This window comes from Eschrichtius robustus, chromosome 19, assembly GCF_028021215.1.
Source record: "Eschrichtius robustus isolate mEscRob2 chromosome 19, mEscRob2.pri, whole genome shotgun sequence".
Lineage (NCBI taxonomy): Eukaryota > Metazoa > Chordata > Mammalia > Artiodactyla > Eschrichtiidae > Eschrichtius > Eschrichtius robustus.
This window is the reverse complement of record NC_090842.1, coordinates 9,119,588-9,146,872: the sequence shown is the minus strand read 5'-3', so window position 1 is coordinate 9,146,872 and position 27,285 is coordinate 9,119,588. Positions and strand designations below refer to the sequence as shown.

The 27,285-nt window shown below is 46.3% G+C and overlaps 1 protein-coding gene and 1 long non-coding RNA gene across 6 annotated transcripts in view; one reads left to right on the top strand and one right to left on the bottom strand.

Moving 5' to 3' along the window:
• Nucleotides 1-13,278, bottom strand: part of MAF (MAF bZIP transcription factor) — a 362,648-nt gene extending 349,370 nt beyond the window's left edge. For 3 of the 5 annotated variants that reach the window (XM_068529199.1, XM_068529200.1, XM_068529198.1), the window contains exon 1: nt 11,321-12,614. In XM_068529199.1, coding sequence (XP_068385300.1) covers nt 11,321-12,444 — 1,124 coding nt within the window. In that variant the 5' untranslated portion in view covers nt 12,445-12,614. Of the gene's footprint in view, nt 1-6,922; nt 7,073-11,320; nt 12,615-12,656 lie in introns of those variants that run through there. The other 2 variants (XM_068529197.1, XM_068529196.1) reach the window with 2 other exon arrangements.
• A 1,148-nt stretch (nt 13,279-14,426) lies between these two features.
• On the top strand, nt 14,427-19,123 carry LOC137753822 (uncharacterized). The gene is made up of 2 exons (XR_011071591.1): nt 14,427-14,811; nt 18,110-19,123. It is a non-coding gene; the product is annotated as an uncharacterized lncRNA (long non-coding RNA).
• Nucleotides 19,124-27,285: the final 8,162 nt, after the last annotated feature.

Below are 27,285 nucleotides of genomic sequence, written 5' to 3'. Positions count from 1 at the left end.
AATATATTTAAAATCTAATTTAAAAAATTCAACATGGTTACAGTAAATCTGTGTACAATGACTGTGATAAACCAGTAAGTCAATCTAACTTTTTTTTCCAACGTGGAGATTCAGTTATTCTTCTTTAATCTGCCCCACTTTTATCTGAATTACAATTGGTGTGAAAAAATACCCACAACGCATACACCTGCTGAAATCTGTAGGCTGCTGTAACTGACAGAATCTTTTACTTAAATTTTCATTTAGCGTTAACTCTATAATTTTCCCAATGCTCTTTATCTAAATAGTCTGACTATGCATTAAAATACTCATATAAACAAATTTGTATTCACGTCTGTCAGAGCTGCCCCAAATACATCATGGGCTTTCATCCACATTTCACGTTAGAAATGCTTTTAAAACGTTACGGCACAAAATACTCTTTTTCATGTCAGAGTATACACTAATCTTTTGCCAAATAAATTATTTCTATGCCAAAAAAAAAAAAAGAAACAAGAAACATACTGAAGTTATAAAACCTGGAAGTGTTATCTGTGATATCAATTGTTCTCCATTTCAAGTTCAAATGGCTAATCTCAAACAAACAAACAAACAACGCAAAACAAGAAAACTTCCCATATAAGGTTACTTAAAAAAAAAATCTTTAGGAACAACAGATTCTTTTAGAAATGCTAGTGAATAGAGTTTAAAAGCTTAAGAGATTGTGGAGGGAATATTTTTGTAATTCCTTTGGGGCAGTGCAAACGTATGTTAAGCTTCTGCAAGGAATATTTACATGAGATCATAGACTTGTGAGGCATTTTTCAATTTTAGAACAATATTACAAAGCAATAATTGAACGGAGACTTTGCAAAATGCCCCTTTGCCTTCCTGACCAGCTCATTGAGAGCCTCTGTTATTTTTGGAGAAAAAGAATCGGACCTCATTAAATGCGTATTTGGAATCTTGCCTGAAATCTCATAAAGTAGATGTCCTTTTTAGATCATTGGTGTCCTTTTCCTCAAGATGACCTCTATTCTCTGGCCACCTGGGGAACCCATCCTGTTATCAAGGCATTTACTTTCAAAAGCTGGGGAGAGAGAGATTCTGTTTGCACACCTGAATAGGGTCCAAAAGCCATTGCCATTTTCTGTTCTCAGCACCTTCACCCAGGCTAGTCACTGGGGAAGAGTGGTGGAGGGCAGAGGGGGGTCACAGGGGAGTAGGAGAGGAGATTTTCCATCCTGACCACAGTGGTGTAGTCGAAGCCAGACGTCTGCCAGCACAGAGCCTTGAACAGTGGGATCTATTTACCTAACCATTAAATAGTACTTTTTAAATAGCATAGGAATGTGCAGTGATATTCCAAGGAAGATTTTAAAGGTCTCACTACCGGTACAGTGCAGGGAATTAACACGGACAGTGCACCCTGAGAACATACAGATGGTCAGCACGCAACTCTGCGATGCTCTGAGTCACGCCAAGTCCAGTGAAGGTTTTATGGGAAGATCATCATTCTAAGACAGACCATTCAGGCTAGGTTTGGCTCTCGCCTACCAACACATAGAGTAGACCAAAGAACTCTGTCGTGTGATCATGTCTGTGTCCTAATGTGGAAACTGCAGATTTATCTTTTAATAGCTTTCCCCCTACAATGTGTTAGAGTTCCATAAATAGATTAGATAGATAAATGGCAGATGAAAGAATATGTTGGATTCATTGCCTGAAAACAGACTCAACTATCATCTTTTAACAGATTTCATCTGAGAATGATGACTGCCGGTTTCCCCCATTCTAAGAAAAAAGATTTCAGTAGAATCTGACAGTGTAAAAGTGCGTCAGATGCTGAGATCATTGCTTTCATTTCAACATATTTATCTGTACATTTATGAATCCTTCCTTAAGTGAAGAAAAAGGAAAAAAAGGTGGGGGGGATTTATTTAAGAAGGTGCAACGATGCTTAATTACTTCACACTCAAGGATCCAAAAAACCGAAGGTCCCTATAAGAAAAAAATACCCACATGGAAGGTCTCCTTTCTGAAATTAGTTGTTTTAAAGTTTCTCCTCTTTAGACAGTTTCTGAGTGCCTGAGAGTTGACAGCAACTGTGTTAAATCCGGGAATGCAAGCAAGCCCCTCTTGCTGGAGCTGTGGGTGAAATCCTAATAAAGTTTTCTTGAGTGGCTTTCCTCTACAATAAACATCAAACTCTATCAAGGAAAACCCCAACCGTATGGAGATTTCTAGAAAGATTTTAGAACAGTCTATCTAGATTTCCTTCTTTTTCTTTTGCCTCTTCACTGTCTCTAACCAGAGCAGGAAAAAAAAAAAAAAAAAAAAAAATCTAGATCTGGAAATGGGCCGGAAAATTAATAGAGTAAAAATCAAATGATCTGGAGCTGATGCTCTTATTTGCAGAAGGTTCCTGGGGCAGCTGGAAGGTGGGATGGGGGAGTGTCCCAAGGTGAAAGGCGGAGCCTTTTAGGGCTGAACCCCACTCCCTCCTTCCACGCGCCCACCCCAGAGCGCAGCAGAGCAGGTATTTTCAATGTCCCCAAAGGCTCCACTGTGGCCAGGGCAGCCCTCTTGGAAAACTTAAACCAAATCCCAATACAAATCCAAGTACCCAGCAGGGTCACGGGCGCTGGGTGGGCGCGGGGCCCTGGGGCGCGCTGGGAGTGGCCGCCGGTGGTGCCCCAGCACGGGCGCGGGCATCTCGGAGGGGAGCTGCTTTGCCAGCGTCCTGAGCCTGGCGCAGCCTAGGGCCTGGGGCACGCGGGGACTTCTCATGGCCTCAGGCAGCTGCCGGACCCAACCCCGCGGGCCCTGCCTCCTGTCCTTCTGCACTTGATGCAGTGGCCGGGGGACCCTGAGGCTGGGGAGCACACCTGGCCAGGGCAGTGATGCCCAGGGTGAATGGGCCCCGCGGAACAAACGTAGACAGGGAGGGGGTCGGGCGGGGCGGAGGGTGCAGGGGAAGCGTGGGGAGAGGGGATGCACGGGGAGAGGGGATGCACGGAAACTGGGAGACGGGACCTCAGCATCCTCCCTGCCTTCATCTTCTTCATTCCAGGCTTCAAAGCCCTTGGCGTGGGAAGCTCCAGCCGGCCCCAGACATGCCAGAGCCACTTCCCAGCTCTTCTCCGCATCCCCGCCTTTGTCTGCACTGGACCTGCCCCAGAAGTGACTTAATGCGTCCAAAGGCTCAGCTTAGGTGACTGCCTTCTGGTACAAAGCAGTGATTTCTGAGTCTCTCTGATGGCCCCGGTGACTAGGCATGGGGGGGTAGAGGTGCCAGAAATTATAGAGAGGACACTGGGATGGGACAGGGACCAGGTGGTAAGGGGCCAAAGCCCTGGAGCTAAGGACATCGCTATTGCTTTTAGGATCATGGGGATTTCAGGGTCTGCCAGAGGCCTGTCAGTCATCCTGCAAACAGATCTGCCCTGGTGGGAAGCTAGGGCCCTAGGAATGACCTAGAGTTGACCCCTGGCGACTGGGGGTCATAAGCCAAGGTCCGTCTCTTGTTAGTAATACTCCCCCCAGCCCTTGCACACCAGCCGCTACCTGCCCTCTGTTCCTCTGGGCCTAGTTTGGGATTGCCTATTTTTCTGGGATCCTCAGGCCTGCTTTCCTTCTGGAAAATCCCCCAAAGGAGACCAGAAACCCACTTCTACAGGCTTCCAGAAGTGGATGAAGTCATGCAGAACCAGGACAAATTTTGGTTGCAAAAGGGAACTCGGCACTGCTGACCGGAGTTTTCAGCCCAGGATTCCCTTCACAACCATCCTTTTTGGGGATTCTCTCAGGATAGCGGTTACCACGCCTCCTCTCCCAGCTCTATAAGGTTTCATGGCCTCTCTTATTTCCTAACCGAAAGAACCAACCACAAGGAAAAACCATTCTTTGGCATCTTAGCTTGGAAACACTCAAGGTTGGTGATCAGAATATTTAGAATAAATTCAGAATCCAAATCCCCAGCGTGTAACTCACACCCAGGCCTGGGCTGGGTGGAGGCCAAGGGGGCGTGGGGAGGTGAGCACAGAACTATTTCCTCTCCTCCTCCTCCTCTCCCAAACCTCCACAGACACCCCTCCCTCATCCTCCCCCTTTCTAATCGTAACTAAAGATCCAAGAATCTGTGGAGAAGTGAGGAATGTGATTTTGCAATCCGAAGTCCTAATTATAGGAAAGAATTGTTACTTGACAAAAAGAAAGGAAAAGAAAATGAATTGTGTTGAACAGGGAAGAGGTGCTTAGCAGATGACTATGATCTGGGTAGAGAACTGTGCATTCCAATCATAGCCTCTCTGTGGAAAATGCATTTTGTGAATTTCTTACAACTGTCCAACTCTGATGCACATTCACAGAAAGGTCTGATTTCTGTGTGCCGTTGACGTGTTCTTTCTATATCGGCCTTGTTATGTTGGGCAAACTTAGGGAAAACACATAAAGGGCTTTCAAATTTAAACAATAAAAACGGTCACGACGCCATCAAACCTACTGCGGTGACCATAGAAATATGGGCCTAACACATCCAATGTCTCAAATGTCCCCACTGTAAAATCACAGATTGAAATATTTATAAATGCCCCAAAATTAAGACATTTGCAATTTCCTCGGAGCTCTTAATTGGGGTTCGATCTCTAAAATTTTCAAAACAGAAACACACGTGAACATACAGGAAAGAAACGGACAGCTGAACCTGGTTTGCACCTGTGTGCAAATGTGTACACTGGGTGACTCTTGCCTTCGAACTCTCTGGCTTGCCTCATTTCTCACCTCCCACAGATGCTACAAGGAATGGAGAGCCTGGGGTTTTGCTACGCCTTCGTGCCAAGCAATTTGATTTGCTTTGTTTTTTGTTTTGTCCCTCTCTAAAGGGTAAAGATGTTCCCACATTGTTGCAGGACTGTACTTCTTTATGCCCCGGCAATCATGAGACAGCCTGGGAGACTGAAATTCTCTCACCCTGTCCCCTACCCCCGCTGGAGAAAAAAAATGCCAGACAGAGCTGGGTTTGTTCAAGAGCCGGGGTGGAGCCAGGCTTGGAGAGAATTTCCCTTTTCTGGGGCTGTGTGATGTCTAGATTTTGAAGATTTATATCAAAAGTGAGAAAAGCAGTGTTATCAGAAGGTGGGTGAAGGCTCCTGCTCTGTTTTTAAACAAATACATAAACAAACAAACTCATCCTGATTCAGTGGGCTGGAGGGCTGGACCACCTCCCTTATGGCTACTGTCTGCCCAGCCTTGGACTTGGGACATCTTTTAAATTTAGGATGGGCCCAGAGTGAGAACAAACTATGTTTCTCTTATTTTACTCTGGACAACAAGGAAGGCACCGACCCCAAATTATTCATTCAGCCTCCTGAGTAATAATCAGAAGTGGTGAAAAGGATAGCCTCTCACGGTAGATATCTCTTCCCTAAAAATGAAGACGTTTCTTCAAGAAAAGGGACAAAATTTAAAAATAAATCAAACGAAAGTAAATCGCAGTGGGGAGCCTCGCAGACGAGCAGTGTAAAGCGGGTGAATCTGGCTTCCTAGCCTCTCTGATCGCATGTTTATATGAGAAGTAAGCCCCACAGCTTGGCTGTGTTTTACTGGCACGGAAATCAGACGGCTAAAGGTTGTCACTCGTGGACCTCAGTCTTCCAACTTATCTCCGTTAGTCTTTAACTACCGACAGGCAAAAACTTGAGATACCTGTGTGGCCAGCAGACTTTTAAATACACTGATGGGCCTCGAACAACGGGCGAGTACATTTGATCAAGCCAAGGGTGAATACGGAAGTAAGTTGGTCTGAACCAAAAACAAAGACAACAGCAAAAACCTTCCAACTACTGTACTCGGGAACCTCTGAATGTGTCAGAAGCCACTTCAGTCATTTCAGACAAGGACACGCTGGGAATGTGGCTACTGAGACAGCTGCGCCCCATGTTTGCAAGTGTGGTTACCATTTGCCCCCTGTACACTGTGTTTAACCTTAAAGCTGGTGGTTTGGCAAGGGGAGGTCCTATTTAAGAGCAGAAGTATCTCGAATCAACGTTACTAAATAAAAACTACCGGGGTAAAGGTATAAGGGGGAAAAGATCAGAGCCTTAGAATCCCGCATTCAGTAATAAACAGAGCATCTCCCATTGGAATGGCCTCTGTTGAAAGCCCAGGTGGTTATGGCATGAAGGCAGATAAATATGATTACCTACACATCATTTCCTCACTGAGATCAGGAAGTAGAATCTCTGCCTATTTGATGTCAATCTATTAATGTGTCAGATGCATTGTAAAAAATTATTACACGGTTTTGGAAAAAAAGAAAACATGGGAGGTGACTTTGTGGATGCCTGAGAGTAGAGAAGGGGGAGGAAAAAAAAAGCACACGGAGGGGGTGTACTTAACTAACATTGGTTTCACTTACGGCTCTGTCTGATGAATGACCACGTTTGACATCACTGATAAATACAATACTATCCAGGGCCCGAGAGAAAACCAGGGTGCTCGGCTCTGTTAAAGCTTCTGCCCGTGGCATCTGCTTGGGGGGGGGGGGGGCTCAATTATTTATTTATTTTTCTTCTTAGTAAAATTATCTGCCAGAGAAACAATGAAGCGTGAAAAAGTACTGTTTAGAGTGTGCATGTCTACATAGGCTTCAAAAATGCTAGCTGTTAACCTTCTGTGACACTTCCCTTCATATCAACGTATATATCTTGTAAATTTCAGTGGATTTCTTTTAAAACCAGTATTACAGGTTGAAAACAATCGCATCTATTCAGTCTGGCGCATCCTAAAGTCAGAAACACCAGCGTGCTTTTCAGTGGGTCTGTATGATCCTCAGACAGGAGGCACAGTTAATTAGCATGGAGCTTATACATTTAATAGCTTTCATCTCTAACACATTTATTTTTTGAAAAAGGAAACTAAACAGAAGTCAGGGGTAGGCTGTTTTCCATGACTGCAGATAGTAATAAAAATAATAAAAATACAGTTCTCACGTAAATTTCATTTTGTGAATACACGGGTAAGCACATGACGCTGGGGCTTCCAAAATGTGGTGTATCCCACCGATGGCTCCAACTTGTGAGTGGGCTCAGTTCTGTATTTGGAATGAAAGGAATTTTAACACTATTTAGGCAAAGACTCAAATGCAGTGTAAAGGGAAAGCTAGATTTCCTTACATGATTAAAAAAAAAAAATGTAGAGACTTATTTGTAGTAAGGGCACTCAGGCAGGATTTCTTTGTTTAAAAAAAAAAAAAGTATGTATTTGTGTTCACCACTCTCATTACATTTCCAAGTGTTTAGTAATGGTTATTTCTGAAAGTGCCTTTCATTAGGAGTTAGCCTTCTCTTAAAGGCAGCCACCAAAAAACCCCACTTTTTTGCCAGCACCTCTTTATTTGGCTTTTTCATGTTTGGGGCAAAAACCTGCCTATTATATTAAACTGCCTTGTAGGAGCCTATCAAAATGCTTAATTGTTGGACCACTGTATTTTTTTCCCAAGTGGCATTCCTCATGAGGTAACTGCAATAACTCCATCCAGGTCACTGTTATTTTGAAAATGTTTGCCTAAAATTTTGTGTCGGATGCTGGGCTTCCTGTATAAGCGATATCTCCATTTCTGCTTCTACAGGGGGAGACTGCAAATCTCCTCGTTGGGATCAGACCAAAAAAACAAAACAAAACAAAACTAAACTCTGAAACAGAGAAGAACAGCTAACTTCAAGCACATGGAGGTAGGTTTACTATTAAGACTTCTGTTAAAGCAAAATAAAGTGTGGATTCAGGGGCCCTATCCACTGTCTCCATGTTCTGTGAAAAAGGGTAGGAAGGCTGATACATCGGCCAGAACTCATCAGCGCCAAGCACAACCTGTTTTCCTCAACATCAGGCCTTCGTTCAGAGTTGCAATATTATTATTATTTTTTTTTTTTTTTTTGAAGAACAGAAAACAAAATAAAACAAAAGTCACCGTGTTTGGCTCTATTTTCAAAGCAGTGTTGGCTTTGTCTAACATTCTGTTAGCCATCTAGGGGAAGTTGCTGAAGAATGCAAACTGCATGAATTTGTAACATTAGTTGCATGAATTTGTGTCATTTTAAAATAGGTCAATGCTGTTAGTGAAGGTAGCTCCAGACTTTCCAACGGATCTTTTAAGTGAGCCCGCACACGTAGCCTGTGTTGGGGTAAATACCGATAAATCAAAGCACAGCCTTTATTCCAACCAGACATTATTTTTTGCTTGTATTCCAGGAGCTAAGGTGCTCTGAAATCATTACCAGCTCATCTACGTGGAGAAGCCCTCAGCTAAATATTCACAGGGAAATATGATTTAATAACACAGTTTAAACCCAGATACGTACTTGGACTTCTGTGAGAGGTGGATTTTTCTTTTTCCTATTTAAGACAAATGACCTTCAAAGTTAAGAAACAAACAAACAACTGTAATTTGTCCAGAGTGTTGATGTGAAATCCTGTCAGGCCTTGCTAACAAGAAAATCATGGCATGCAAGGGAAGAAGGAAAAATAATCAATTTGAGCCAAAAGGCAAGAATTGTTTATCTTTACCATTGAATGCATATGTGCCCAAGCCACCTCTGCCAATGCCTTCTCTGCCGGGCTCGTTTCCCTCTAGATGGGTGTGTGGTGGGATGAGAAGCTCAGGGCGAGGCTGAGAAGGCCCTGCTCTCTGGTTGGGATTTTTGTTTGTTTGTTTGTTTCCACCAGGGCAATGATGTCTCTACTTATTTGAAAACTGAAAACTTTGCGGGGGGGGGGGGATTTTGAGAGATTGTAATTTACATTTATATTAAATATTACTAACTATTGGAAGGGACTGGCCTTCCACCTCACAAAACAGCCTATGTTTCACTCTGAATTATTGCCTCATTACTTCTCCATTAATCCTTCCTCTGGAGAAAAGGATGCCTTTTACACTTCTAACGCAGTGTTGGGCCCAGTTAAACTGTACACTAAGAAACTGAGTACAGAATCAAAAAAAAAAATGCAGTTTATTATTGTAGATTATTCTTTCTCTTGATATAACCAGAATTGAAAATGAAAGAAAAGCACATAGGAACATCACGCGTGGTTAGTTAGTAACTCAAGATATAAAACAATTTTGCACAGCAAAATATGTAAAAGAAAAGTAACTGACAAGATTTTTTTATATTTATTGTGGTAAGATTTACTTTTCATTTTGTTTTTAAAGACAGGATGTCAGTCCCTGAAAATAACATTTTACTGATTATTGCCTTTAAAACTGTGGATTTTTTTTTTTAAGTTACAGAAAATCCAGTTCTGCACCACAATACAACTGTAAAAAAATCTGCATCATCTTAAAACTGTGCAGTAATGCCATTTTTTATAACTGCATAAATTTATTAGCGTTCTAAACAGTTTTGCAAATTTTTTTGTATTATATGCTTGCAGGTTATATCTTAGTGCAATTCAGTCCCAAATACTTTAATTTTGAAAAAAAAAACATACATTTTGAATGTAAAATACCCCTACAGATATAAACAGGGGTGCTTCCCCTTGTAATACTTTGGTTTTCAATACAGTCAGTGGTATAGCAAAGACTACACACACATACCCAACTTATATTTAAGTTGCAAGCACATGCTGTATAAGCTACTTTTTTTAAACAGTCCCCTTGCAAACTCTACCCCCCTTAACATCACAACAGTAAACAATTTAGTGCATCAATCTTTTAAAAAATCTACAGCTAAACAGACCTAACTCTTTCAAATTTATCTATAACATTCCTTTATCTGTAGCATACATTTTAACTGGGCTAACAGATTATAAAAACTAGAATTAAATTATATACTAGAAACCCATAGCATTCCACATTTGACAATGACCAAAAGCCAAAAAAAAAAAAAAAGAAAAAAGAAAAAGAAAAATAAAACAAACCAAAAAAAATAACGGGGCAGATTTCTTTTTTTAAAAAATAAATTTTAGACTGCTTTCGGCAACAGCACAATTTTAGTCCCCCCAATGGGGCAGTCATTCTTATTAAAAAGAAAGCATTAAGAGTTCTTTACTGTTGGCCGTGTTAAATTTTTTAACCCATTCTGGCATCTTTGACAAGGAATCCCTTCAGTGCATTTACAATGGGAGGCTGAAGTTCTGAGTAACTCAAAGCAGTTTTGGAGCAGATGCAAACTTTCATGGGAAGAAGGTTCTACGGTTGCACTTTTTTTGTTCTGAACTCAAAAAACTCATGAGGCAATAAAACAAAAGTATGAATGCCAATGCCATAAGTCTTCGAACGTCCATTTCCAAGCCAAAGGAAAAAAAAAAAGAAAAAAATAATTATACCATACATGTCCCGCATGCAGGCTTTTTTTTTTTTTTTATTAATATAATGTCTCTTTTCCATAAAGTCTTTGAAACAGTTATAGTTCATTGTTGCTAAGACAAAGTAGCAAGCATAATAATGCATGAGATGAGAATGAGTTTTTTAAATGGCAGACTAAACTCTCAGATTTGGCATCATAAGGACCAAAACTCACGAGTCACACCCAGAAGGTTGATGCAGGCTTGATTGTGGCAGGTTCATGAGGATTTTTCCCCTCTATTTTAGCATAACAATGCTCAAAAAAACCCGATGGAACTCAGCACGCTGCAAGTGTATAACATTTCACATTTTTTTTTTTTTCCTTTGCAAGCTCAATCTCATATGAAGAACTCAGGAGGAGAAAAAAAAAACTTAGCTTTTTTTTTTCTTCTTTTTTTTCTTTTATCTCAGAGGAGATGGGTGGAGAGGGAGTGAGGGTGGAGTGTGGGGAGGGAAAAAAAGGGGGTAACACAGCAAGCTCCAAAAACTCAAATTAAAAAAAAAAAATCCAAACAAAACAAAAACACACACACAGAAAATGAACACCAGCTCATGAACTGAAGAAGAAAAAAAAAATATGTGAATGATGCAGGCTTCAAAGGTGAGTATGAGGAACTCTGCCGAGATCGCTGAACATTGAGCACGTTGGGGCGGGGGGGAGTGTTTTAAAAAAAAAAAACAGAAAAACAAGCCAGCGAGTTATGGAGAATTTCAGATTGGCAATGCATGAGCCAGACAACCTGCCCCTCCCCGACTTCAAAACAGCCGTCGCCACCACCACCAACTCGGAGCACGGTGTGTGTTTTGTGTGTGTGTGTGTGTGTGTGTGTGTGTGCGTGTGCGTGCGCGCAGGGGGCAACTGCGGGGGGGGGCAAGCTCGGGAGGGGAGGGGGCGAGATGGTGGCGAGCAAGGCTCTGGAAGTGGCAAGCCCACACCCGAGTCGGACCCCCACGGAGCACTTATCAAGGTGGCTAGCTGGGATCGCGTGTCAGACTCACATGAAAAACTCGGGAGAGGACGGGTTGTCGCTGCTCGAGCCGTTTTCTCGGAAGCCGCTGCTCACCAGCTTCTCGTATTTCTCCTTGTACGCGTCCCTCTCGCGCACCAGCCTGGAGATCTCTTGCTTGAGGTGGTCGACCTGCTGCAGCAGCTGGTTCTTCTCGGACTCCAGGACGTGCCTCTGCTGCACCCTCTTGAAGCGGCAGGACTGGGCATAGCCGCGGTTTTTCAGGGTCCGCCTCTTCTGCTTCAGCCGGATCACCTCCTCCTTGCTGACCCCGCGCAGCTGCCGGTTCAGCTCGCGCACCGACATGGTCACCAGCTGCTCGTCGGAGAAGCGGTCGTCGAAGTGCAGGCCGCCGGCGGCGTGGTGCGGGTGCAGGGCGCCCCCCGCCCCCGCCGCGCCCCCGCCGCCGCCGCCGCCGCCGCCTCCGCCGCCGCCGCCCCCGGCGCTGGCCGGGCCGCCGCCGCCCGAGCCGCCCGCGCCACCGGCCGAGGCGGACGCGCTGCCCGCGGCGCCGGGCGCGCCGGCCGTCGGGTGATGGTGGTGGCCGGCGGCGTGGTGGTGGTGGTGGTGGTGGTAGTGCGGGCCTGCGCCGCTCTGCGCGGCGGCCGCGGCGATCACGGCGGACACCACGGCGGCGGCGGGGCCCATCTCCTCGCCGCTGCCGCCCAGGGAGGCGCCGGCGCCGGCCCCGGCCGCCGAGGCCAGCTGCTGCGCCCCGCGCGCGTAGCCATCGAAGCCGCCCTGGAGCTGGTGGCTGTTGCTGATGAGCGCCTCGACCGCGTCCTCGGGGCTGAAGCCCAGCGCCTCGGGGTTCAGCTGCTGCGGGTAGCCGGTCATCCAGTAGTAGTCTTCCAGGTGCGCCTTCTGCTCGCTGCCCGAGCCCGGGCTGGGCGCCGAGAAGCTGGGGGAAGGGGGCACCGAGCTGCACGGCGTGCTCATGGGGGTGGAGGACAGCGAGCCCCCGGCGATGAGACGGCCACACTGGCTGATGATGCGGTCGGTCTCCACCGGTTCCTTTTTCACTTCAAACTTCATCAGATCGAAGTCATTAACATATTCCATGGCCAGGGGACTGGTGGGCAGGTCGGAGTTGCTCATTGCCAGTTCTGATGCCATTCTCCTGCCGCCGCCGCCGCCGCCGCTCCGCCAGATGGGCTGCAGGAGAGGGGCCAGCGGGCTGTGCTGGGTGGCCAGAGGGTGAGCCAGCTTGCCGGGCTGGGGCGCTTCTAGCTCGCGCGGCGGTGGCTGGCCCGAAACCTCCGAGCGCGCACACACCCCCCCCGCCCTGCCCGCGCCCCCCGCGCCCGCCCTCCCTCCCCCCTGCTCACGCCAATGTGCTTGCTCGCTCGCCCCGGCCCCTCCTCGCCTGCTCTCCTCCTAGCGCGCCGAGCCGGCGGCTTCAGGCTCGGGAAGGTCCTCTGCGGGCTGCGGCGGCGGCGGCGGCGAAGCCAGAAGAGCCCGGCTGGGTGCGCGGCGTCCCCCGCTCGCCGCTCCGCTGCGCGTTTTGCATAAGGAGTGCTCGCCTCGCCGGCCCGGGCTGCAGGCGGGGCGCGCGCGGCGGCCGCTCCGGGCTGGAGGCGCGGCGGGCCGCTGTCCGGGCGGCGCGGGCCTTGGCACGGGGGAGTTAACACTTCATGCTTCTCGCCTCCTCTTCTGCCTGGCTTTTTTTTTTTTTTTCTTTCCTCTCTCTCAACCTCGCGGTCTTCCTCCCTCCGTGCAAAGTGCAAGACAGAGGTGCAGCCGGGCTGGAGGAAAGGGAGGGGGGAGCGGAGTTCTTTCTTGCCTCTTTTTTTTTTTTTTTTAAAGCGAAATAGCGAAGTCCTGGGGAAAGGCGAGGCGGAGAGCAAAAGGGGAGAGGCCGAGCCGACGAGCAGCCCGAGCTACAGCTCGAAGATGAAAAAAAGATTTTAAAGCCTCTGATCCAGCAAGAAGAGTTTAAAGCAATTGCTGAGTTTTATAGCACTTGTGACGTCAGGCCCAAAAGGGAAATTGACTGGTACTCCAGACCAATGGGAGGCGGCGAGAGCGGTCGCGATTAGCATAATATAGAAACAAGGAAACTTTTCCGAGCTGTCAATCAGGGCCCAATCAGCTGACTGTCAGCTGGGACTGGCAGTCTTAACCCTTCCTGCGCCGCAGCCTCCTCGGGAGGTTGCAAAGCCGGGCGCAAAGTTTGGTGCAAGAGGGGAAGGAGTTTTCCAGGGGGACTGCGGGAACCCGGGTGGACCGGCAGGACGGTTGGCTTTACTTCGGAGCGAGAAAGGCCTGCCTTCCGGAGCCCCAGCTCGCCCGTCACTCGCTGGGCCGGGATTGGCCGCCGCCACCCCCCCACCGCCGACCACCATCCCCAGGGTCGTGAATTCGCCGGGTAGCTTTTTCTCCTTGCTCCACCTTCGGCACCCAGGTGTCCGCCCGGGGGACCTTCCTTCCCCCGAGCCTGGCAGTGCCCGGAGCTCAAACTTGGCCCAAACTCTTTGTCCCTCTCCCCGGTGCCCGCGCGCGGGTGTGCAGGGGTCCAGACGGCGCGGAGGACGTCGCCGCGCCGCGCGCCTGCCGGGGCGGTTTGGAGTCGGCGGAAAGAGAAAGCGCGCTTTATCACCCTCTTTTAAAGGAGGTGAAATAAGTTGTTCAGGAGCCATTCCGCGCGGGGGCTGGCTGCCCGCTGGCGTCGCGTGCCCTTGCGGGGGGAGCGAACTCCTCCGCGAATTAACTCCGGGAAAGCTCGGAGTCAGGTCAGCCCGGCTCACCCTCCGGCTTCCGACTCTGGCCCGTGTTTGGCCTTTGAGATTCATTTCTCTCTCTCACACACACTCATCCACCCCCTTATGAAATTTGACTCCTGTTTATCAGGGTCCCGCGCGCCCTTTGCACTTTTACGTTTCACTTAATTATTTCAGACTTGATCGTGGCGAGGAACAAGGGGAAAAAAAAAAAAAACAAACACCCAGCCTTCACCAGCTCCCCTCGAAGGGTTAAATTTTAAACGGCGGTTTCTCGGACGGGCCCGGAAACCTAGAGTGGGGGTGGGGTGGGGTGGAGTGGGGGCTGCATGTCCCCCTCGGGGTCGCGGATGCTAATGACTATTCGGTTTTCTAGACTGATCCTTCTAAAGCTTATGCAAAAAAGAAAAAGGAAGGAAAGAGAAAGAAAAGAAAAAAGAACCAACAACTCTGTTTCTAAGATTTTAAAGCGATAGACCAGATGGAGAAGCCGAGATTGACTTGGGGGAAAGCAAGAGTGCGTGAAGCCGACCCAGCGTTTGGAAGACCAGCCCGCCCGCTTGGATGTTGGACTGTTGATTCCTTCAGTTAATGAAATGCATTTGGTGTTAATCATATTTATCTTATATTATGGGAGGGGGGGACGCTAGGAGGGTGCATTAAAAAAAAAAAAATTCTGAAAAGCCTGCAAAACGATCGAAGAGTGAAAACTATTGTTGGACCGACTTGGTTTTTACCTCAACAGCGCCACCTTTCGGCAAAGGTCAGTTGAAATTGATCCGTGTCCAGTTTTGTTGATGAAATGAAAAGAAGCTGGTTTCCCTAGGTGGGAGGAGAAAAGAGGCACAGAAAGTTAGTTTGACTGCAGTGGGAGAACCCGACTTTGTTAGGAAAGGGGCTGAAGGCAGTGCTGGCAGGTGCGAGAATCATTTTTCCCTACCATCCCCCTTGACTGAATACAGAGGCCAGGGGACCCAGGAGCCTTCCAAGTGTAACTATGGCTGAGAGGCTTATGCAAGAGGATCCCATGTAACAAACAGGGCCCCAAACCCTTTAAAAGTGCCGGGATGGATTTTCAACGGGCTTTATGGCAATATCAATAGAATTAAAGTTACTTGTAATTCAGTGATAAATGAGATGTCTCTAGTAAGTAAGATTAAGTGCAGTGCTATAAAGTTGTTTATCTGAAAAGTAATTCTCAGAAAACCTGACTTCTGACACTTAGTCATATATTAAGCCAGCTTCTTGAACATTGCACTTCAGAATGCTCTCACCCACCGGACAGCATACTTTACTATTTATAACGAGACCTTAGGTGTCACTCATTGGCTTCATACACCAGATTAGACTTGTGTTAATTTCTCTCATGCTGGCAGCCTTGGGTTTCAGCAAACCCTGGAATCCCTAACGAGAGATTCCCCAAAACGTTTGTAGGCACATCGTTACCCTAAAAGGACAGCACTGTTGCTGTTTTCTAGAAAAGCACTTTTTCTTTTCATCATCACTGCAGAGAAGCTGTTTATATGGGTAGTTTTGGTTTTATGGGAGTACTTTGTCGGGATGGAATGAGGTATGTCTATTACTAGTTTGGGGAAGAAAGAGTGAAGATTATGTCAATATTTATGCAACCTAACAGAATTCCTTTGCTTTCCTCCTCTCAAACAGTATTTCACCTAGTAATGAAGTTAAGGGATTACAGCTTATGTATTCAGAGGAATATTTACTGCTTAAATTACATAAACATATTGTGTCATTAGCATTGTCTATAGCAATACTTTTCTAAGCCTTTTTAAAATCACTAGCCAGAAATGTCTGAAGTTTATATTTTGCATGTCAAATATGAATTTCAGCATGCTTAGGAAGAATTAATTCATTTTTTTCTTTAATCCTTTTGCATCACAGTTTTGGTAAAAGCTGTGAGATATGATCCCTGTCTCTCATGAAAGTATTTTTGGTCAGGAACACTGAAACTGCTACATTTATAAATAAACAACATTTATAAACAAAGTTCACCAATGATGAAGACCATGAGATATAGATTCATGGCCATGCACCTAATTGTTGCAATTATGTGTCATTTCTAGATATTAAATGCCCCTGTTTGGGCAGATAAATGTATTATTATCTGCACATTTTTATGGTTTATTTTTGTACACTGCTGTCAAACCAGGCAGGGTATTTTTTTTTTTCTCTCATTGCAGAATCTTTTATAGTCTCCCATTTTCTCTTGAAAAAAAAAAAAAAAAAAGGAGGATCCGAATTATTTTTTAGACGTGGAGCAGTGGTGCCCTCAAGCTTATAACTTAATTCTCATTTTTGTCCTTTTTCCTTTATTATTTGGTGATTCACAGGAGTGTCTAAACATTTACAGTCTTCTGTTAGTGGCGTTTCTCTTGTAACAATTGAGCTCTCTCATTTTAATTAGTACTATTCAGGTTTTGAGTCTCTACAATTACAGCAGGCCACATTTCTTTAGATTTCTTTGCTAACATTGTTTGTTTCACTTCTCTCCAAGCCAATCTAATCCAAATACAATATGAACTGTGTCTTCTTACTGCTTAATACTCCCTTGCTATATATACTCCAGTAATCTCTGTAGAACAATACAGAGTAATTTAGAAACCATGCGTTTGTCATTATTGACCAGTTCAAACCAGTAGCATTGAGGTTTCTGAAAGCAGTGAATCTTTATAGAAGAATTTGGCGGGAGGGAGGAGGGCATGGGTCGAATCACATAGGAGATTGTGAAACCGTAACATCAAAAACACAATTTTGGTTTCATGTCAGTACATACAGAATAACTTTATGCAAAAAAAAATTTTTAAACCCTGTTTACATCCAAATTATAATGATTAAAAGTGAAAGATAATATAGTTTTCCTGATTGTGAGTTACAGCAACTCAGGTATATCATGTTGGAATCAGACATATATTATCTAAAAAGAACAAGATGCATCAAGGGTAGTGTCTGAACTCTGTTTATCCAGGAGCTGATTTTATGGTGCAGAACTAACCAGTGTCCACTGAGTTTCACTCTGAAACCAACTAAATCGATTTGAGAAAAGAGTTGTCCAGAGGAACTGAATGATAAGGCATGGAGGGTTCCTAGCTGTAGTGTTAGAGAAAAATCCTTTTAGCAGTCTTTAGTGAGCAGGGCAAGTAAGTCAGAAATCACTGTTAGCAGATTCATGGACGAAAATTAATCGAATCAGACGAGATAATCTGATAAGGGTAAAATTGCTGAGGAAACAGTCTTGCCTCATATTGGAGAATGTGAGACAACAGTCTGATTACTAGGAGTCGTTATGAATAGGTGAATTATGTGCTAAATAATCATCAGAGTAAATCAGCATTTATTAATTCTTTTCTCTTTAAGCAATTCACAGTTGTAAGTTAAAGCCGCTCTCTCTTTGAAGACACATCTTCTATAATTTTTATTAGAGGTAATTTATTATTTGCATTACCTGTATTTACTTCATAATTGAACATTTTGCATTCAAATTTATGTAATGCATTATGCTTGAGAATATATTTCTGCCTGATTAGCATAAATAGTCACTTACCTCATGAATTACTAACAAAGTTTATCTTAAAATATAGGTTTTTTTTATTAAGTGGAACACAAACATATGTACAATAAATTCTGATTTTCCGGTACAGTTAGAGAACGGCTCACGTTTGGTTTCGGGGAAGCCAGGCCATCAGGGGAGGGGAGTAATTGTGAGGAGAGAGTGAAAAGTACACAAATGACATTTGGAGGTTTCTTTGGGGGGCGGTTATCATTTTCATGGGGGTATAGGCCTGGTGCGGGTGGGCAGCGGAAAGAGGGCAGAAGAAGGGTCTGGGGTCTTCATACACTGTTTAGATTGTTTACTGGAAAGTGGATTCTGAAAAAAAACCCCACAACTCGTCACCTGTGCCTTTGTGAAGGACCCTGGTAGCAAGTGCCTGAGTCTGGGGTCTTGTTTGTTTTGTTTGCTTGTTTGTGTCAGGCTCCCAAAGAGTTCTACCTTAGAACACAATACACATCATTTAATAAAGTTCTTGTTTGTTTTGCACCAGAGATGTGGAAAAGCCAGATGTTTTCTCAAGTGAGAATTCCCGGGACAACCTCCCAGATTTGCTCCAGCTTCCCTCCCTTCCTCACCCGACAAAGACACCCAGTGTGGCCTGGCAGACAGGAGGTGATTGATAATAGCTCTGTGCATACACCGACATTTGAACGAAAGGACTTCTTCGGGGTTTAGGCACCAGATGGAGATCCAAAATGATGAGGCCTCTTTCCTACTCTCGCCATTCCAAATCAACAGATTTCCATGCTTGTTGGGGTTTTTTTCCCTTCTTTCCTTTTTGCAGGCCATGGACATCTCCCTAGCTTTTTTCTTTTCCTTCAATTAGGAACCACTTGCAATTCACCATTCCACTGTTACCCCTTTTGATCCTACTCACAGCTATACCACGGAGGGAACTTGTCTCGAAAGCATTCAACCCTTCAAAGATTTACTGTGCTGAAATCAGAACTGATTTTTTAAAAAAGGCAGGAATAAAGAAACGGACCTGATATTGGGACAGTGTTGGTTCAGGATGTGTCTTCCGTGCAGGGGAACCCAGGGGACAGGCTGGTGGTAGTGCTGCCTCTGTAGAGTTTTGGTCACTCTCCTTCCTCCCCCTGGGTCTGGGGTGATTCTTAGGTCCTGTTCCAGAGGCATTTAGCAGCCACTCGACCTGGGAGCTGGAACCTGGAGTTCTGGAAAACACAAACCAAACTTAAATATGTGTGTGCTGACTGGAAGAGTCTGCTGATGCAGATGATTTCTGAATCTGTGTGTTTCTCAGTTTGTTTGGCTGGACCTGAGAGAAGAGATCCCTTGTGGCCTGTGTTATATCTTTGTTCTTGGTTGCATCATGGGTTTTGCTGAGCTTTCTCACGTGTTGTTCTGTGCACTGAAAACACCAAACTCGCCCAGTGACACCCTCACGGCGTTATCCATCATGGCAGTGTTGCTGGTTGGACAAACAGAGAACTAAGCGAAACAACCCCGCCCCTACCCCCAATAAAAATGAAAGTCCAATTTATAGACCTTTTGCCAGTATTCTTATTTTGTCATTTTATAAACAGCGAGCCATGCTCTTGGTTAAATATAAACATTTGAACAAGACAGAAATGGGAGGACATCAAACAAAAGAACCACAATTCCTCATCTCCACTCTGGTCCCCTAATCGTGGTCTCAGGTGTGATCATCTATGACAGTCAGGATCCGGGTGGACACTCTTTACAGAATGGAATCGTAGCAGGCACACCATGCTTCACGGCGTGCTCCCGGTAACACACCCACCCCTAACCATCTCAAAAAGCAGCTTGGGGCACTCCTCTGTTCTTTGGCAGAATTCACTTCGGAGAGGGGCCCAGGAAAACATTTTCATTTCTTCTAAAATCAGAGTTAAAGAAATGAAAATCATCTAGCATGGATTCTACCTGTCAGTACACAAACAAAGCCGTAAAATTTAATTACGTTTTCTTGTGGAAGGAGTCCATGGAAACCAAAGCACGTAGCACCCACACAAGTCCATGTGTGGTCCTGACAGCATGTACTTGATTACCTCCAGTGATTGGGTGCTCACCACCTTCCTATTTTACCTGCTACCTTCCCACAGTCCTGAGACTGTCAGGAAAGCTGTTTGTTTGTTTGTCTGTTTGTCTAGTATCAAGTCATATCCCTTCTTCTCTACATGAGTCTTGATTTTATACACTCAAAAGGCGACATCCTTACATCCTTTGGGGGCTCTGAGGAGTAGAAGACAACCACTATGACACCCTCTCCGTGCCTTTCCTTTTCATTTCTAGACATAGCCAGTGCCTTTAGCATTTTCACATATGCCTGCATTTCAAGCGCCCCTGCCTCGAGGTCGCTGCCCCGACCTGAGGGTTCAGGTTCCAGAGCTGAACCCGGATCCCCAGGCTCTAGCCCCGCCCTCTGCCTCCTTGAGCTGCAGCCTGCCTGCTCCCCACGCTAGACCATAATTCCCCGACCTCTCCGGCAGACACATAACACCAGCGGCTCATTGAGCATGGCCCCAGGCCTTTTCTCCTCGTATTGCCCCTATCCTCTGTTTGTGGGCTAACGTTTTTGAACCCAAGCACGGAAAAATACAACGATCCCCACTAGGGTCCATCTCATTCTATCGAGACTGTTCCCTGCTGCCTAAATCTCTTTGAATCTAGGATGTGCCATCGACTAGTTTTAATTCGCTTCCCACCTTTGCACCAGCTGCAAATGAAATTGATGTGCTTCACCTCTCAGAAGCAGGCCCCTCACCTGCAAAATGGGAGGTGGGCAGGATCAGAGATTGTGCCTGTGAGGTGTCTTTCACCACATGAGGCCACAGGGCAGCTCCATAAATGGCTGGTGCCCTCTGCACTTCTGACCCTCCCCCTGACCTGCTGATGACAGCATCGCAAGGGACCAAGCCCCTCAGCAACCCAGTAGAGACGGCCCCTCCCAGTCCCCCCGTTATGCAAAATGACCCGCTGGATTATTCGAGTCCCCTAGTGGACATTTAAAATTAAGTGGGCCTAAAACATCACCAAATCAACAGGGAAATGCAAGTCAAAGCCACAATGAGATATCACCTCACACCTGTTAGGATGGCTATTATCGAAAAAACAAAAGATAACAAGGGTTGGTGGAGATGTGGCAAGAAAAGGGAACCCTTGCACACTGTTAGCGAGAATGTCAACTGGTGCAGCCACTGTGGAAAACAGCATGGAGGTTTCTCAAAAAAATTAAAAATAGGACTACCATATGGTCCAGCAATGCCACTTATGGGTATATGTCCAAGGGAAATGAAATCAGTATCTCAAAGAGATAGCTGGACTCCCATATTTATCACAGCATTATTTATAATAGTCAGGATATGGAAACAGCCTATGTGTCTATCCACAGGTGACTGGATAAAGATAATCTGGTATACATATACAATGGAATATTATTTGGCTTTATAAAAGAAAGAGATCCTGCCATTTGTGACAACATGGATGAATCTGGAGGACATTATACTAAGTGAAATAAGCCAGACACAGAAAGACAAATACTGTATGATCTCACTTATATGTAGAATCTTAAAAGGTCACACTCACAAAATCAGAGATTAGGATGGTGGTTATGGGGGATTAAAGGATGGAGGAAAATGGGGAGAAGTTGATCAAAGGGTACAAAGTGTCAGTTATGCAGGATGAATAAATTCTGGAGATCTATTCTACAGCATGTTGGCTGTAGTGACCAATACTGCATTGTATATTGAGTACTGTAATTTGCTAAGAGGGTAGATCTTAAGTGCTCTTAACACACAAACACACACACACACACACACAAAGAAGATAGTAACTATGTGACGTAATGCATATTTTAACTAGCTTGATTGTGGTAATTATTTCACAATGTATACCTATACCAAAACATTACATTGTATACCTGAAATATATACAATTTTTATTTGTCAATTATATCCCAATAAAGCTGAAAAAAAAAAAAGGAATTGGCCTATTTGGTAATTGGGATAATTTTAAACTAACTTACCCCATCTGGATGTCCTATACCCACCCTTCTAATCAATTCTAAAATTACATTTTTTTGGTATAGACAGAGCTCTCTGTCGCAGATGGCAGATGACTTAGACAACTGTTTGAAGTTTCACCTGCCCTGATCTTTGTAAACCTTCGCCCTGTCAAAATATAGTAGTTATCCAAAGGTGGGACCTCAGAGACTAATAAAAAATAGATGTAACCTAGAAAAACTAAGCAGAAGAACTGTGTGTGTGTATAAAAGCCTCTTTGCGATCCATTCCTTCCCCCCTGGTTTTTTCGTTTCGATCACCACCTTTCATGCCATTTCCCCATGCCAGTTGTGAAGCCGGGAGGCTCCAAGGCATTTTCTTCTTTTTTTTTAAAACATCTTTGTTGGAGTATAATTGCTTTACAATGGCAAGGCGTTTTCTTGAACAGAAGAGTTCAGAGTTGCCAGTGTCCACCTTTGAGCTGCAACTGGTTCCCCCTGGTCTCTCTTGAAAGGATCTCAATGTGCAGGCTTTCGCAGAATCTACCCTTCTTGGTTCCCATCTCACCACCTTGCAGAGGAAGCTGGGCATGAAAGCAGGAAGGAGCCGGTGGGTATTTATGACCTGCTCTCCGGGGTCTCTGTCCTGCCTGAGAACTTGGTGCTGGCTGCTGCAGCAGACTCGGCCGGGGATCATCATCGGGGCTCCTGAGGAATGATGGGGACTCTTAAGGCGAGCGTCACCGACTGTGGGCTCCAGCCTCCGTGAAGAGCTGCTAATCGGGGCTGAGTGATGTGGGCGCTGGCCGGTTGGGGAAGGTGGGTCGGCATGGAGACAGGCTGCTGATTCACCCTCTGACCTCAGCAAAGCTTCCCTGTCTTCTCCAGCTCATTTTTCAAGCTGAAAATGGGCTGAACTGCACGAAGAGGTTAAAAAAAAATCTGGATTGCACGGAGGGAATGTTCTCGGCCCTTTGAGGCTGAATACGGGGTAGGTAAGCATGGACCAGATACCCATATGCACAGACAGAGCTGCCATGCTGTGATTCTGTAAAGCACTGGTGGGTCTCAATGACGAGGTCACAATATCGTTGAGGTCAAAATGACAGAGCCAGTGAGGTGGGGGCAGAACGGGAGGGCCAAAGCCTCCTGCATCTCCAGGCCAGACGATGCTGGGCTTTTAGGTCAACGACGCTCAGAGCCTTTAGTGGCCGAGAAGTGAGAAGGTGAAGCATGGATTTCTGAGGGTTGCTGAGCCAGGAGATGCTGCCCTTTGGCACCAGGCCGACGTGGGGTCTGAATCCTGCTCCATCCCAGGTGTGAGACCTGGGCAAGTTGGTTGACCCAGGCTCTGGGCCTCAGTCTCCCCCTGGGTCAAAGGTGGAGAGAGTTTTTGTCACCACGACGAGCATGGATACCCAGTGCCTGGCATACGTCAGCCAGCCCCCTGGTGAGTGCTCAAAAGAACTGATCTCTTAGTATGTGCCAAAGGCCGTGCTGACGTCCTACGCATACCGTTTCCATCTGTGGCGCCTCGTGCATTCGAGGGTCTCAGGAAATGTTTTCCCTTCTGTCTTTTCTGCTCCTGCCTTCAAGCTGTAGTCACCCCTAAACCTGGCAGAGTTCCTCTTTCTTTCCCTTTCTCTTGAGGCTTCGTACAATTCCGCCCACCTGGAACTCCACGCCCTCCCCATCTTCCCTCTGTCCTGCCTCCTGGCTAACTCTGCTCCTTCTTCAGGTCTTGGGCTTCCTCTTAAAAGCCTTACCTGAGTCCTTGCGCCAGTTCACGAGCCCCCAAGGTGGCCTCTCCCTGTGCCACCTTGTGTCACCGGTCTCCCCGGGCCGGTGTCCGGTCCCTGCGCCCACCGCCTCTGAGTCCTCACGGTGCCACGTTAATGCCCCATCCGCCCTGTGAGTGTCCTGAGGCCAGGACGACAGCTCTCATCTCTCCAGCTTCTTCGCCTACTGCAGCGCTCCGCACAGTAGGTGCTCAATACATGTTTATTAAATGAAAGTGACTACACGAACACGCCGGTTCCTCGCCTTGCTTTCGGAAGTGCTAAGGCACACAAACTGTCCCGCCAAGTGTCCCAGAAAGCGTGCCTCCGAGAGGGGCAAGGTGGCTGGTATGTGGCAACAAGGCAGTCCCCACACTCACCTCTCACTCGTCCACTGGCCCATCCCTCAGCTACCAGGATGCTTATCTTGTTCCCTAATTGGCCTACGTCTTCCCGAGCTGGAAGTGGGTGGAAACACGGTGCAGATGTGCGGGCCCTGGAACTGAGGAGGAAATCAGCAAATCTTGCTGGGATGGAATTCGGGATGAACGGAGGGAAGTGATTAAATACCCCGGTGTACCAAGGTGTGCCAGCCGTATTCCAGCGCTGGCTGCTGCCACCGAAGCGGGCCCCATTCCAGCCTGGAGTCACAGCTGCCTCCCCAGGGCTTCGAGGGACATGGACACTCTTCCGTCATCTTCAAATACGAAAGCCCGCCTGTCCCCATTTCCACATGCCCAAATCGTGCTCATCCCCCAGGCGCAGCTCCGGCGCAAGGCTGTGTGGAGCTCTGACCACGGAGACTGGCATCTGATAAGCATTTAATAAAGGCTGGTCGTTAATGCAATTGCCGCTGCTTCCAGAAGCCCTCTCCGACTCCCGCCTTTTATTCGTGGATCCCCACAGGTGTATCTTGACCTCCCTTGTGGAGCCTCCTGGAGCTTTGGGAGCTCATGGTGTAGTGGTGGGGCAGAACCGGGTTCAAGGTGGGCTTTTGCTACTTCCTCGCTGTGTGATCTCTGAGTTCTTTACGTGCTCCTCCAGTCTTGGTCTTCAGCATATGATGGGGTGCCAACTACTGGCCCTCTTTGTGTTGCAGGTGAAAACACTCTGACCTAAACTGAATTAAGGAGAAAGGGACCTTATGGGCCCACATGCCCACAGGGTGCAGGGACAGAGCTGGTTGCAGGCAGGAGCCACGTGATGTCCTTGGCGCCGGCTCCCTCACCCCTCTCGTGCCTGGACTCCAGGCCAGGGCTCCCTGGGGGAGCAGCTCCAGCTCCAGCAGGTCCAATGGGAGTCGGTCTGAGTCCCCAGTTGGGCAAATCAAAGTCATGGCTGGGGTCGAAGCGGTCTGGCTCATCTGACTGGTTATCTGCCCACCCCGATCCAACCCCTGTGGCAAAGGGATGAAATACGGTGACTGACTCAGACTTAGACTCAGAAATGGGGTGGGCAGCGACACGGGAAACCACTGAGTGTGATGGAGGAGCCTTCCTCCACAGCATGGGGCCCCTCACCAAACGACAACATGACCAACAGCCAGAACATACATGCTACTCACCCAGGCCTTGCCCTTGGCTTTAGCTCACTGGCTGTTCACAACAGCCCTCAGAGATACGTGCTGCTATTTCCATTTAGCTGAGAAGGAAGCTAAAGTACAGAAACGTGAGGGAGATTGTCCAAGGTCTCTCAGCTGGTGAGTGGTACAAGGTATGAATCCAGCATGGCGGCCAAGTTCACGCTCCAACCATCTTACTATCTATTGCGAGAGGGAGACATACCAGAAACACATGGACAAATAACATATACTGTAATATACTATATAATGTAATGTGGTAGAGCATAGTATCATATAATTTAGTATAATATTATAGAATATAGCATTGTATGTAAAATCATATCATATATCATATCAGGAAAGGCATTGGGAAGTGGTCCTTTTTTTATTTGTTTGTTTGTTTTTGGCTGTGCCTCTCGGCTTGTGGGATCTTAGCTCCCCAACTGGGGACTGAACCTGGGCCCTCGGCAATGAAAGCTCGGAATCCTAACCGCTGGACCGCCAGGGAATTCCCAGGGAAGTGGTCCATGTTTGTATCCGTCCCGAGAACACCTATCACCAGCATGGACCATCAGGGGTACTGGATGAGTGTTGACCAGCTGACCAAACGAGTCCTTCTGTGTGTACAGTGGGAATCCTTTGATCTGAGAACGCTGTTTCTGCCACGGCAACATCATTATTATTACATTCCTATGTTTGTTTCGGTCACCCAAGAAGAACAAATAATCAAAAGAAGAAAGTTTGAGGAAAGATCAGGTGAGCTGAAATGTCTAGACCTATAGCCCTCTGGCTTCCACTGGTAGTGGGTGTTTAGAGATGTCAGGCTGACCCTGTGTGTCCCTAAGACTGTCTTATTGGACCCTTCAGGTGGAAAAGACCCCAGGAAGTCTGTTTTACAGGCAGGTGGAAAAGGAGTTAAGGGTCAAAGGCAAATGATACAGGGCTTTTGTACTTAATCTTTTTCTCTCCTTTTATAAAAGTGCCTTTGACATTTTTGAAATCTCTGTTACTATCCCCGAATTGGTGTTTGCTACACACGATTATGCACTGGTCTCTTTGTGGGTTGTTTTTGAGTGCTAAAGTGCACAGGTGGAGCTGAGAAGTGAAGATTTTGTGTTTTAAAGATGAGGTATATCCCCTCTCCTGGCCTTCTCAGAGCATAGGTTTTAAGGCAAATAAATAACCTTGGATTTCCTCACTTCACCCCTGCCTCCCAGCTTGTAGGCCAGTAGTATGTGAGGCATTTAATCGAAGCGTAAGAACGATTATGAAAATGCCCCTGAAATTATGTTCACATCTGCAATCCAAATTGCGAATATCTCACCTCCCTCTGCCGTCCTGGTGTCATCTGATCTCGGTTCCCTTGAGGTGACTAAGAGTCTAGTCATTAATATAACACCCACCAGCTTTATTGGAACTTACCGTCAGAAAGGTCTGTTTCCAGAAACTCCCTGCTCTGAATGCAGCTGCAGGGCCGGCCCTTCTTGGCCATTGCACAAGTCCGTGCATCGTCTTTGTACTGGAATCACTCCCCAGACTTGAGCACCAACATGAGACTGTGGTCTGTGTTCTACGTCGCAGGGAAGAAAGGTTTGGTTTAAAGTTACACGATAGGGGAATTAGACTTCTAGAAGCTAGCACTCGATTGCCTACATTCTCACCTTTCCAACAACACTGGGATGATCTGGTATAATGTGATGATGATGATGATGATGATGATGATGATGGTGATGATGGTGATGATGGTGATGGTGATAAATTACCACTATCAGGAGATACAGCGGATAGAGAAATGATCCAGACCCCACGAAGAAGCAACCATTCAAATCCAGAATATGGGCAATTCTATATGACAAAGGCTCCAGTTTCTCTGACAACTAAATGACCTGTAAAAGAGAGGGAGAGAAAGGGAGATTGCTACAGATTAAAGCAGACATTCTTTTAGGTCTAAAAGAAGTGGCACAAACCCAGAGAGGCAGCAGTAGACCGGTGGGAGCACCGGCTTGCGGGGGAGGCACGGGCCAATGTCTACACTGCATGGCCTTTCCCACGTCCTTGCATTTACCTGTGATGAGGTCCCCTGCCTTGGGAGACCTTCTCTGGTTGCTTCTCCTAATCACAGTGAGACGGTATGTTTCCACTCTGCGCTCCAACGCCAGCACGGCCTTTGGGACTGTGCATTGTAATTATCCATATATATTTGACTTCTTGAAAATTTGAGGCAATTGTACACCCACATGCAGCTGAAAGGAATAAAACGCAATTTTATTACATGTGTAGATTTGTATGATCGTCACCAACATGGTCATAATGCGCACCATCTCCATCAAAGGGTCTCTCCTGCT